This window comes from Phacochoerus africanus, chromosome 1, assembly GCF_016906955.1.
Source record: "Phacochoerus africanus isolate WHEZ1 chromosome 1, ROS_Pafr_v1, whole genome shotgun sequence".
Taxonomy (NCBI): Eukaryota; Metazoa; Chordata; class Mammalia; order Artiodactyla; family Suidae; genus Phacochoerus; species Phacochoerus africanus.
Genome location: NC_062544.1, coordinates 44659990 through 44673815, shown reverse-complemented (window position 1 = coordinate 44673815; position 13826 = coordinate 44659990). Strand labels below are relative to the sequence as shown.

General features: G+C 37.9%; 1 protein-coding gene across 1 annotated transcript in view; it reads right to left on the bottom strand.

Annotated features, from left to right (window-relative positions):
• The window catches only part of ANKRD55 (ankyrin repeat domain 55), a 113947-nt gene that overhangs the window by 94171 nt on the left and 5950 nt on the right, over positions 1 to 13826 (bottom strand). Inside the window, exon 2 of the mRNA XM_047758445.1 lies at positions 1584 to 1674. Within this exon, the coding sequence (XP_047614401.1) occupies positions 1584 to 1641 (58 nt within the window). The 5' untranslated portion in view covers positions 1642 to 1674. The remainder of the gene's footprint in view (positions 1 to 1583; positions 1675 to 13826) is intronic.

Sequence of the window (13826 nt, the reverse complement as noted above, 5' to 3'; positions counted from 1 at the left end):
TAGAGAGAAATGATTGAGAAATAGAGATGGGGTGGCAAGGAGAGGGTTAACTTACAAGAGGGGAGAGTGAGGCCTAGGGTGGAGAAATAGCTATGAATTGTTCATGTGAAAGGTGCTACAAGAAAATAAATATTATAAATAAATATTTTAACTATGTTTCGGGCTCAATCCTATTAGGAGACACAACACTGGAACAGATAAATTCATTACGAAGGGCTAGTTCTCTGCAGTCAGTTCGAGCTCCCTCAAATTAGTCTTCAAAAATAAACCCATTGTGTTCCTCTTTGGACTGCATAGCTCAATAATGTCATTTTTAGCCAGTATGAGGTCTTCAGACCTAAGCGTATTTTCACTTTTGCTGACTACCATCAGTGATACAAACTGTACAAAGGGGAAGGATGTGGTAGGCACAGCTGTAGCAATCACTTTCTCTGCGGTGTTCATATCCAAACGCTGTGTGAACCAGCATATTCCATAGATGCACACACACAAACATACATACGGTAGTTATTCAGAAATCAAAATGTAAATCTATAACCTGACAAAGCACTGAACTAAAATAATTCATACATGAAACTAGATGTAGCTTGAAGGATAGTAAACACACTATGGCCTAGAGCAGGCAAAGGGAAAAAGAAAGAGCAATGAATTTTCTTAATGAGGCTTTCACGGACCACCATTTTCACACTGTAGCCAAAACAAGTAAATAACCAAAGGATTTTAGGATTCTGAAGAATACTCAGGGATCACTGAAGGTGGTTCAGATATCAGATATTTTTAAAATCTTCTAAAAATATTTACAGCATTTAAAGAATGAAAATTTCCTATACATACAGAGAAACGATACATAATTATACGAAGGTGTTATACACACACACACACACACACACACGCACACACACTGCATATGCAAAATGTACACACCTAGACCGTATGTCTGAATACACGTTTTTTATAAGGATGGGTCAATTTCACAGAAATCTTTTCATATGGAAAATTACTTTCATTCTGGAAATTATGAGTAAGAAGGTCACATCTTTTCATTGCCAATAACAACAGTGATAAGTTATTACACAACCTTGGGTGAGATAATATATCAACTACAGCATAAATTTGGGCTACATCTATTCCTGAAGGGAATCAAAAAATATTTATGAAACTGTAGCAATAAGATATTGGGTTAGTATACTGAAAAGATACACATTATTTTTCTTTTTATGTTACTTATTATAATATATATAGTTTAAAGATTTGAACAAAAAGCTAATGAGAATAAAGATGATACTATCAGAAATACCTGGTATGCCTGAAATCCAATTTTTAAAATTTGCAGGTAGGAGCACTTTAACAAGACTAACAGACCAGAAGCTTATTTTTCCCTTCCAAATGCTGTCAAATAAGAAGTGAACATCTAGAACAGGTTTGTTTCCCATATGAAATCCTCTTTCCACATCACACACACACACACACACACACACACACACACACACACTCACTCCTCTCTCTCCCTGTACAATTGCAAATCCCTACTGTTGGACTAAAGATGCATAGAACCAAAGGACGAATTAAAGCAGCACATTTACCTTTTTGCTGATCAAACACAGATGGAGTGCTGAAATCCATGGTTGCCTGTCTCATCATTCAGCGTCAGAATGGCAAAAAGCATCTAGGTCTCTAGAGAGGAAAAAACACCATCTCACATATTACAGTCAACACAACAGTCAGACACAGCATCCCTTGCCAAGACCTCTGTTTGAGGATTAAATGTGCATTAGAGCTGCAGGTCGTTGTCAAGGCAAAAGATGGAAATAGGTAAGTGTTATTCCTGTAATACCTGCCAGGAAAAAGAGTTACTTCTTATGGTCTCACTCATCAGCTATAACCGTGTGTAAGTATTATACACCCTCCAATCCTCACCAAATACAGAAAAAAAGCTCAAACCCTTAAAAATACCATTCATGGGGGGGGCCACCTGCCTTGGATCTGGGCCAGGAAAACACTAGAGGTCACGGAGCTTCAGCAGCTGGTGTGTTGCTTTAAACCAGAAGAAATCTCAATGGGTGAGTGAGGATTCACAGGGCCAGACGGAGCATGTGCAAAGCTGCCAATGCAGTTTGGATCCGGCTGTGTTCTTGGTGGAGTGAGAACTGCATTTGGGTCATGTGAGCAGAGTGCCATCTCAATGGAACAGGACGTAAATATTGTAGCAGGAGGCTGCTGGCCGTGTGCCATATGGAGTAATTACCAGCGTTCCCGGCTCATCTTCAGTCTCCCTTCAGCTCTGTTCTCCAAATGACAGGGAGGATGGGGGGAAAGAAGTGGCATTTGAAAGGTTGTATTTTAGGGCTTAGATATCCATGACAGTGAAATTAAAACAGTGTGCAGTCACAGGGGTGTTTAATGCAGTGTTATACGTGGTGACAAAAACCTCAAAATCATCTAAATGTATATCATATGAGGAGCAGCTGAATAAATGGTGGTAAATTTGTACTCAAGATTTAAAAATCTGAAGTAAATCTAAATGAATTTATTTGGTAGGATGACTATATTAAATTTAAAAAGTTATATATTTTGGGAGTTCCCATTGTGGCTCAGTGGTTAATGAACCTGACTAGCATTCATGAGGATGCGGGTTCCATCCCTGGCCTCACTCAGTGGGTTAAGGATCCGGCACTGCCCTGAGCTGCGGTGTAGGTTGCAGACACGGCTCAGATCCCGCTTTGCCATAGCTGTGGTGTAGGCCAGCGGCTATAGCTCCCATTGGACCTCTAGCCTGGGAACCTCCATATATTGTGGGTGCGGCCCTAGAAAAACAAAAAGACCAAAAAAAGTTATGTATTTCATTTGTCCACTTTTTTTTTTTTTGGTCCTTTTAGGGCCATACCCACGGCATATGGAGGTTCCCAAGCTAGAAGTCTAATTGGAGCTGTAGCTGCTGGCCTACACCAGAGCCACAGCAACGCCAGATCCGAGCCTCGTCTGTGACCTACACCACAGTTCACGGCAACGCCGGATCCTTAACCCACTGAGCAAGGCCAGGGATCGAACCTGCAACCTTATGGTTCCTAGTTGGATTCGTTTCTGCTGTGCCACGACGGGAACTTTCTGTTCACAATTTTATAACCAGCAGCTACCCACTGAATATATAACTATGTTTATATATTTTATAGGAACAGATGAAGATAATATGGAGAGGTACTATTAATTTTAAGCAACTCCCAGAGGTTTCAATTAAAGTAGGAGATTTCTAACTTGTTCTTTATCTACCTCTGCATTTTTAGGCTTATTACAACAAGGCTGTCATTTTATATTTTTCATTAAAACCTGACATAAATGTAAAACAAAGCTCTATATTCAAGACACAATGAGACTTCTGGACAAGTTAAACAAGATACTTTCATAAATGCTGTTGATAGCGGTAATAACTTTTCTTTAAAATCAGTGTGTGACTATAGAAATGAAATCAGAAACCATTTTTTTCTTGATATATGGCCACATTTGTTTTGATATGGACTGATATGGATTGTGTCCTTCAGTAGAGAGACTTCTTTCTTATCTCTTGCCTCTCATATTTTTTCAGTGCCCCAGCATTTATTTCCCATCAACTACACTGTCTGGCCCAGTTCCCTAGGACAATCCTATGACCCACTTAGCTTCTCACATCAGTCCTTCCTTCAAATGCCCTGTGTTCATTTTATTTAAAACACAGGCAGAACTTACTTCTTACAAATTATTACCCAAAATGTGTTCCATAGATACAGTTCTTAAATTTCCCAGTGCTGGGTTTTTGTTTTGTTTTGTTTTGCATTAACTCTGAAAGCCATTTCTCTGATCACATTTCCTAATATAGTCTTCCATTCCTTCACCCTATCCATCACATCCTTCTCCAGAATGCCACTTGTTGGATTAACAACTAGGAATAGTCCTGCCAGAGAGACAAGGCCTTTTCTCATGTACAACATCCATCTAGTTCAGTGCTTCTATCTGTGGTGAAGGGCCAGGCTTTTCAATTTCTAAAATATCATTGGAACTGAGACATTAATAAAACATGATAAAAATTAATAATTGAAAAAGAAAAAAGAAAATTTAGAAAATGTAAGCCCCTATCTTTATTACTAGACTCAACAGTCATAATGTTATATGTCAATAAATGTAATTAAACAAACTTAGAATAGTAAAAGAATTTTTTAAATGTACATATTATTCATTGAAAGCATATTTAGGCATTAAGATGCTGTGCCATCCAATATGGTAGTCACTAACCACATATGGCTATTTAAGTTTAATTAAAATTAAATAAAACCAGAAATTAATTTCCCCAGTCACAGAAGCCACTGTGATTGTATTTTTTCATAATTAAAAACTCTTGTTCTTTGAGAGATGCCTGTGAGAAAATAAAAAGACAAACCATAGACAGGGAGAAAATATTTGTAAAACATACCTGATAAAGGATTTGTATCCAGAATATGCAAAGAATTCTTAAAACTTAGTAATAAAAAAACAAGCAATTTAATTTTTTAAAGGGCAAAGATTTGAACTGACATGTCACCAAAGAAAAGATATAGATGGCAAATAAGTGTATGAGGAGATGCTCAGCATTATTGAGCATTAGGAATGTGTAAATTAAAATCACAATGAAATGCCTACCACTACCACTAATAGAGTGGCTTTTAAAAAGCTAAAAACACACTGTGTGCTGGTGAGGATGCTAACTCTGACATACTGCTGATGAGAGTGCAAAATGACCCAGACATTTTGGAAGACTGTCTGGGTGGTTCTTATAAAGTTAAACATAAATATGGCTCAGCAATCCAACTTCCTGGCATTTATTTAAGAGAAATGAAAATATTTGTTTTCACCAATACATCTAGGTGAATATTTATAGCAGATTTATTATTACCCCAAACTGGAAACAACCCAAATGTTCCTCAACTGGTAAATGAATGAACAAAGTGTGGTACATCTGTATGATAGAATACTATTAAGCAATAAAAAGGAATGAAATACTGATACATGCAACAAATGAATGGATCTTAAATGCACTCACTGGATTGAGTGAAAGATGCCAGACACTAAAGACTACATACCATATTATTCCATTTATAAGGCATTCTGGCAAAAAATAAGAGATAGAAACAGAGGGTGTTTTCCAGGGGGAGCACTACAAAGAGGCTGGAGTGAACTTCTGGAGTGACAGAAAAGTCTGTCTTGGTCATGGTGATGATTATTCACTCTGTATTCACTTGTCAAATTCAGAGAACTGAACACCTCAAAAAAGTGAATATTACTTAATTATACCTCAATAAATCTGAAAGAATAAATAATACAAATTTTACTTCGACAATTTAACTAATAATTTTATTCTAACATGTGTTAAAATACATTTGTTAAAAATTAAAATGATTGAAAATAGTAAGTTTTAAAAATAAGTGGAGAAAACATAGGCAGTACTCTCTTTGACATGTCTCAGTAATATATTTTTGGCTATCGCTCCTCAAGCAAGGAAAACCAAAGCAAAAATAAACAAATATGACTATATCAAATTACAAGTCCTTTGCACAGTGAAGGAAACTACCAACAAAATGAAAAGGAGAAGATATTTGCAAATGACATATCTGATAAATGGTTAATAATCCAAAATATATAAAGAACTCATTCAAATCTGCATCAAAAGACCAAATAACCCAACTAAAAAATGGCAGAGGATCTGAATAGACATTTTCCCCAAAAAGACATACTGATAGCCAACAGCCATGTGAACAGATGTTCAACATAACTAGTCATCAGGGAAATGCAAATCAAAAGCACAATGGGATATCACCTCATACCTGTTGGAACGGCTATTATCCAGAAGAGAGCAAATAATATGTGCTGGTGAGGATGTGGCGCAAAGGAAACCCTCACGCACTGTTGGTAGGAATGTTAACTGGTACAACCACTATGGAAAAAGTATGGAGATTCCCCCCCAAAATTAAAATAGAGCTACTATATGATCCAGCAATTCCATTCAGGTATTTATCCAAAGGAAAAAAATCCCCACTAATTCAAAAAGCTATATGCATCCCTATGTTCTTTCCTGCATTATTTATAATAGCCAAGATATGGAAGCTACCTAAGTGACCATCAATAGATGAGGAGACAAAGAAGATGTTATATATATATAACAGAATTACAGAATATTAGTTAGCCATAAAGAAGAATGAACTCTTGCCATTTGTGACAATTAAGGTGGACCTGAAGGGTATTATGCTAAGTTAAATAAGACAGAGAAAGACAAACACTATTATTTTACTTACATGTGGAAAAACAAAACAAATGAACAAACATAACAGAAGAGAAACAGACTCATGGATACAAAGAACAAACAGGTGGTTTACAGAGGAGAGGGCTCTTGATTCTTCCCACAGTAGGCTTCTTCTTACCATCCAGGTCTTGGCTCCGAGAGGCCTTACCCAAAGAAAGAAAAATAAGTGCTTATTTTTCTCATATTTGTATATGCTTTTAGATTATAGTTAACCTTAAAATATCATATACTAACACTATCCTACTGTGCACGAGTTTCCACACAAGATTGACAACACCCAAGTTGGTCTACACCACGTTCACTAAGACGAGTCTTTACCACAGGCTTGGAGGTAGGGTGGTGTATAATTGCTGTAACCATTTCTAAATGGTTATATTTAGAAGTGCTCTCAATTTTTGTACATATCTTATCTCTACCTGGTGACAAGCAGTTCCTGGACTGGCACCAGCTACAGCCCATACTTTGTATAGGGCTGGTCTAAGTCTCTCTTCTCTTGATTCTTCCCACAGTAGGCTTCTTCCTACCATCCAGGTCTTGGCTCCGAGAGGCCTTACCCAACTCAGTGGACTAAAGGATCCAGCATTGCTGAGAACTGTGGTATAGGTCACAGACGTGACTCAGATCCCATGTTGCTGTGGCTATGATGTAAGCTGGTGGCTACAGCTCTGATTTGACCCCTAACCTGAGAACTTTCATATGCTGCAGGAACAGGCCTAAAAAGACCAAAAAAAAAAAAAAAAAAGGAACTCTGTTGACATCACTTATCTATTTTACTGAAAAATGCCTTTAGGTTTGTTTCCAATTTAGGAGGATATGCACAGTCTTTTTTCCTGGTTGAGTTAATTAAAAGTAGACTAACAAAATCAATTAGTTGGTTAATTATACATAAGAGTCATGAGAAAAATCAACCTCTTAAATATAGTTACAACTTTAAGTGAAAAATATAGTTTTCTCCCACAAATTTTCTAAAACCTGTAAATTCCTGTAACAGAAAAGGTTATAAAATCAAAGTCCTTGGATTCATCAAAACAAAACTTTCCATAGTCTATCACTTTTCCTCCTTCACTAAACAGACACAACTTCATAATGCCAAAATGACATGTTAAGTGTAGATTAAACTTAAGTTTTATGGTAATTGGCATATAATTTTTTTGAACCTTATTTTAAAATTGACTTAAAGTCTCATAGCTAATGAGCAGTTTACATTCTCAAAGTAGTTCAGTCAATATCCTTTTAGTCAAACTAAAATATGTATAATTTATTATAATATGTATAATATGTATAATAATGTATAATTTCAATTATAATTTTAATCAATACTGACTTAAATAATTCAGGTTTCTTTTCTTGTTTCCACGGTGCTTGCTATAAACTGAATGCTTATGTTCCCCCAAAATTCATATGCTGAAATCTAGTCCCTAATATTATGGTATTTGGAGGTGGGGCTTTTGGGAGGTAATAGGTCCTAAGAGTGGAGCTCTCATAAATAGGATTAGTGCCCTTATAAAGACTGTTTTTTTGAGACTTTAATTGGATCCTTCTAAGTGGTCATTTCAAAGCTTCTAGAGCTGTACTGTCCAATAATGTAACTACCAGATAATATATGTGGCTATTGAGCATTTAAAATGTGGCTAGTCAAAACTGAGAAGAGCTAGCAGTGTAAAATACATACTGGATTTTGAAACCTTAGTATGAAGAAATATATATAATACGAACCCTTAAAATTTTTATATTAATTTATATTGTGATAATACTTTAAGCATATTAGGTTGAATATATCATTAAAATTAATTTTCCCTGTTTCTTTTTTTAATCTATTTTTGAATATGCTTACTAGAAAAATTAATACATCTGTGGGCTGCATTTACTTCTGTTGCACAGTGCTATTTTATAGACTTTTTTTTTTGTCTTTTGTCTTGTTGTTGTTGTTGTTGTTGTTGTTGTTGCTATTTCTTGAGCCGCTCCCGCGGCATATGGAGATTCCCAGGCTAGGGATTGAATCGGAGCTGTAGCCACCGGCCTACGCCAGAGCCACAGCAACGCGGGATCCGAGCCGTGTCTGCAACCTACACCACAGCTCATGGCAACGCCGGATCCTTAACCCACTGAGCAAGGGCAGGGACCGAACCCGCAACCTCATGGTTCCTAGTCGGATTCGTTAACCACTGCGCCACGACGGGAACTCCTATTTTATAGACTTTTGAGTGATCTTTAGGAAAGGATGTTTAGCTGACTGGCTCAGCCATATCCCTTATTTCCAGCAGGACTGATGGGACACAATTTGGAAGAGTGTAGATGGGGAGAAGATGAAGCATGGCCACAATGAAGAACATTTAATACTAAAGAGCCCAGAGGAGCCATTATCATAATCTTCACTGTTACCATCATTGTAATATGAGCCAGGAGTTAATCAGCCACCCTTCAAGGCATCTCCTTCTTTTTGTATCAATCCACAGGCTGCCTTAGCTTATGTCACTGTGAAAACAGAGTTGCTTCTTGGTGATGTTTTTCTTCTTACCTCTCCCAGCCCGTCATCTCTCACCCCTCATCCCTTCCTATTCTGCACCACTTCTCATCCTGATACTGCTTCCCAACCTGATCTTTGACTAGATGCTTCTATGAAACCAACAAAGTTGGGGATGGAGAAGCAGTGGCTGCTCAAGGTATTATCAACTATGGAAAAGAACACTGAACCACATGATAAAGGAGTCCTTGATGCTCTCCTTGGAATCAAGGGCTTTCTAAACTACTTTGGAAAGCACGTGGAAGTTCCTAGGGCAGGTGCTGAACCTGCGCCACAGCTGTAACCAGAGCCACAGCAGAGACAATGCCAGAGGGATTGTCTGCTGAGCCATGAGAGAACTCTCTCCAAACCTCTTTTAAGGCTGTTCCTTTAAAATCAGTGGATATTGTTAGTAAGCTAATTTGTACTTTTTCTAAGAAGTCTGTATACTTGAGTTCCACTTTTTTATCCTGGACTAAATTCTTATCTAAAATCCTGGAAGAACACTGTTGAAAATTGATGTTGCCTGTGACTTTAGATTTCCAATTATTATTTATACTATACCCACTTCTCATTTAATGAAGCAACAGTATGAGAAGTTCTCTTCCCATAAAATATGCTGTATATAAAGTGTGTGCGTGCGTGTATGTCATCCTTAAGATAATTTTCAGATTGCTTTGGTCTTAGAACTCCAAACAAACATTTAGCACTTACTCTGTGTCAGGGACTCATCATAGCTCAAAATGCATCTCCTTTATAAAAAGACTTCTTTGACCATTTCAATATTCAATATCCTATTTGGCATTTAATCATAAATTATTTATGGATATCTCTCCTACTGATATAGTGCATTGTTTTTTAATTTATAATATAATCACGTTAGTTTTACATTCTCAACCAAGTTCTAGGTTCTCAGAAGGTAAGAGCTGAATGATAGATAGGTTTTCTGTCTCTCACAGTGCCAAAACGGTGCTAGGCATATAATCTGTAGCCATAACAGATATTGGTTAAACACTAAATGTTCACTGTCTAAGTGGACAAATTCAACTTTTGGCAAAATGGTGAATGAAGTAGGTGATGGAAGCTTCTGGCTCCACAGTGAGTATTTCTCATTTCCTCCCCTTCCCAGTCTGCACAATCCCATTCCTATTTAGTGTAGATATACCCATTTCTGACTTTGCCCTGTTTTTCCTTTTATTTTAAATTTCCAGGCTACTATAGCTTTTATTTCCATGCACATGATGATGGAAATTTACTGAGTATTTATCAGGCATTTGTAGCATGCTCATTTTATTTGGAGCAAGACTTTACTCATTCATCAATCACATGATAAATATTTAATAAGCACTAACTAGATATCAGGCAATGGTCTAGGTCCTGGGGACACGGTGGTGAACAAAATAGAGATATGATCTCCATTCATGAGAAGCTTCCAGTGTAGGGATGATTTGGGATTTTCTTCAGTAGTCTCCTGATATCTCAGAGTCTTTGGATGCTATTCTTGGTCACCAGAAGCCTGAGGAAATATCTCTGAATGATCAACTTCAGTAAGAATATAGCAACCCTCCCCATGACTAGGCAGACAGAGTGCTCTTCCTTTTATGCCTCTACTCAGTTGACTAATGCTGCTCTTCTGCTTTCTAAGAGGCAGGTTTGCTGGGCTACCTTGTCCAGATGAAAAATGTAAAGGAACTTCTTACATTGTTGTCCTAGCTGGATGTATTTCAGTTAGTAATGCCGGCAGGCATTGTAATTACCATTGGTGTCCACACATTAGAATAATTTTGGTCTTTATTTTCAAAATTCCAAGTTAGTACTTCTGAAATTTTTTTCTTTCTCTGAATTTCATCTATTTCATTTCTAGGTTTTCATCTCAACTGGAAAGATGGAAGATTTACTTTCAGTTGCATCTGTTTGGTGGCTACTTCCTCAGTAGTGCAATGGATGTGGGAAAATACAGAAAATAAAATCCAGCGCAAACCCAAACAACAGTGCTTTTAAATATCGTGGATGGTGAATTTGCCGAACATCTCAAAAGAGGTTTTAAAAGTTCTAACTTTGGCGACACAGCCTTTCCTTCTGTTTTCAACTTATGAGTTATTGGCCAAGTTCAAGTGGAGCCTTGTGGTTTGAATTTAGTAGGCACGTCATAAAAGTCTGGCTCCAGCAATCTCACTCCTCCCCTTCTCCTCTACCTGGAAGACGCTGGGGTGTTTAGAAGATATTATTCTCTGCATTAATTTTTCTTTTGTTTTTTTGTCTTTTGTTGTTGTTGTTATTGTTGTTGTTGTTGTTGTTGTTGCTATTTCTTGGGCCGCTCCCGCGGCATATGGAGGTTCCCAGGCCAGGGGCTGAATCGGAGCTGTAGCCACCGGCCTACGCCAGAGCCACAGCAACGCGGGATCCGAGCCGCGTCTGCAACCTACACCACAGCTGACGGCAACGCCGGATCATTAACTCACTGAGCAAGGGCAGGGACCGAACCCGCAACCTCATGGTTCCTAGTCGGATTCGTTAATCACTGCGCCACGACGGGAACTCCCTGCATAATTTTTCTGAGAGGAAATCCTTGTGAGAAATCTAGTTGAACTTGGCCCTCCAATGTTTCTCATAGAGTTAGAAAAATAAAATTTGAAGTGACTAAGCAGGTTAATGCAAGAGAAGCCTGTAGCTGTTTGCTCAGAAATGTTGCTAATGAGGCCAAAGTCTTACTATGTAGAGTTGCTCTGTTTGGTGAGCATAGGCTATACCCCTAACAGCCACAATAGGGTGTGTTGTGTCAGGGCCACTCCCTGCCAACTGCAAGAACAGCCTGCAATATGAGACACTCTCTGTATATGAGATCCCCAATATGATCACTGTAGGCTAAAGCTTCTTAAATTTTAACAGGCACACCTATCACCTGGGAATTTTCTTAAGATGCAGATTCTGCTTTAGTTCAGTCGGGGTAGGGGCCAGAGATTCTGGATTTCTAGCAAGTTCCCAGATGAGCCTGATGGTTGGTCCACCCTTTGTGTAACAAGAGGCTGGACTATTTTTCAAGTACTGGGTAAAATATACACTTATAGGCTTTTACACAGAGATTCTCTACTGAACAGTAAAGACCTGGACATATAAACTAAGTTTCTGAGGGGCCTCAGAAAATCTATCTGTAACAGAAGTGAGCTGGAGGTGGAAATTAGTTAATGACTGGCAACCTCTGCCACCTTGATTCTCTGTGGCTGTTTTTAGGGTAAAGAAGGAGTAGACCTATGGCTAGATATATAATGAGAGTCATACAATCTGAGCTTCCCTTTGAGCTCTGTTTTATCCTAGCTCTGTGCACCTGGGAAAATTATTAAACTTCTTTGGAAAATTTTCCTAGTGTGTACACTGAAGATAACAGTGGTACAGACATTAACAGGTTGTTGTGAGGATGAAATAGGATAACAAAACAGTGGTGTGCTGGAGCCAGCTCCTACCAGCCCTCTAGAGCTGACTGAAAAATATTCAGGGATTCTGTGAGGTGGTTTGTTAGCTTGAAATTGGCCATGGTAGGAGTATTTACACCATGGAAACTGGCAAATGCTACAAGTCTGGGTCTTTTTTTAAAACACAAATTTACCAGCATACTTCTTAGTGTGAAGTACCTGGTACCTAAAAAAGCTCAACAAATGTGAATTACTACTGTCTTAGCTATTTTCTATGAATTCTTCCAGCACTTGTCATTTGAAACACATCATTTAGTACTAAGTGTTGCATACCAGATTCTTTCTGAAAAAACTGTACAATGAGTTCTTCTCAAGAGTTTGAGTCTATTGAACAGGATAGAAATCCCAGAATTAAATCCATGCACCTATGGTCAACTAATCTATGACAAAGGAGGCAAGAATATAGAATGGAGAAAGATAATCCCTTCAATAAGTGGTGCTGGGAAAATGGGACAGCTACATGTAAAAGAATGAAATTAGAACACTCCCTAATACCATATACAAAAATAAACTCGAAATGGATTAAAGACCTAAATATAAGACCAGATATCATAAGCCAAACACACTCTGATATAAACCACAGCAATATCTTCTCAGAACCACCTCCTAGAGGAAGGACAATAAAAACAAAAATTGATTTGATCCAGCAATCCCACCCCTGGGCATGTTCATTGAAGCACTATATACAACAGCCAAGACATGGAAGCAACCTAAATGTCCATCAACAGAGGGCTGGATAAAGATGTGGTACATATACACAATGGAACACTACTCAGACATAAAAAGGAATGAAATAATGGCATTTGCAGCAAATGGATGGACCTAGAAATTATCATGCTAAGTGAAGTTAGACAGTGAGACACAAATGTCATATGCTATCACTTATATGTGGAATCTAAAAGAAAAAAGGATACAAGGAACTTATTTGCAGAACAGAAACTGACTTACTGACATTGAAAAACTTATGGTTACCAAAGGAGACAGGTTGTGGGGGGAGGGATGGGCTGGGGATTTGGGATAGGAATGTTTTAAAATTAGGTTGTGATGATGGTTGTACAACTATAAATATAATAAAATTCATTGAAAAAAATTCAAAAAAAGTGTTTGAGTTTCTCAAAACTGGATGCTGCAAAGGTGTGACCATATTCTGCTACATTCCATGACTGATCAATGCCTTGCTCTTTCACCTCTCCAAGAAAAACACTGAGCATAATTTCAGAATTTTTGGAATTCATTGCTCCAACAGCTTTGATCTGCTCCAAAGGAAACATCAGAGGCCAAACTGAACAATCTCAGAGTAGAACCCAGGATATTAATGTCTCTCTAAAGAATGCCTGTTGACAAGTATGCCTGAATTAGAACAGGTGGGAACAGCATGTATTTGAGTTATATAGAATGTATCTGTGCCCCAGTCACAAGTTTTCACATATTGATCTAAATAACTGTAGCTTGTAGATTAATTGGAAAATGACACCTGTTTTAGTAAGTAAGGAGGTAATTTCCCTCTGTTTGTGTTGACGGCATGCTTCTGAACATAAGGGGCCTTAGG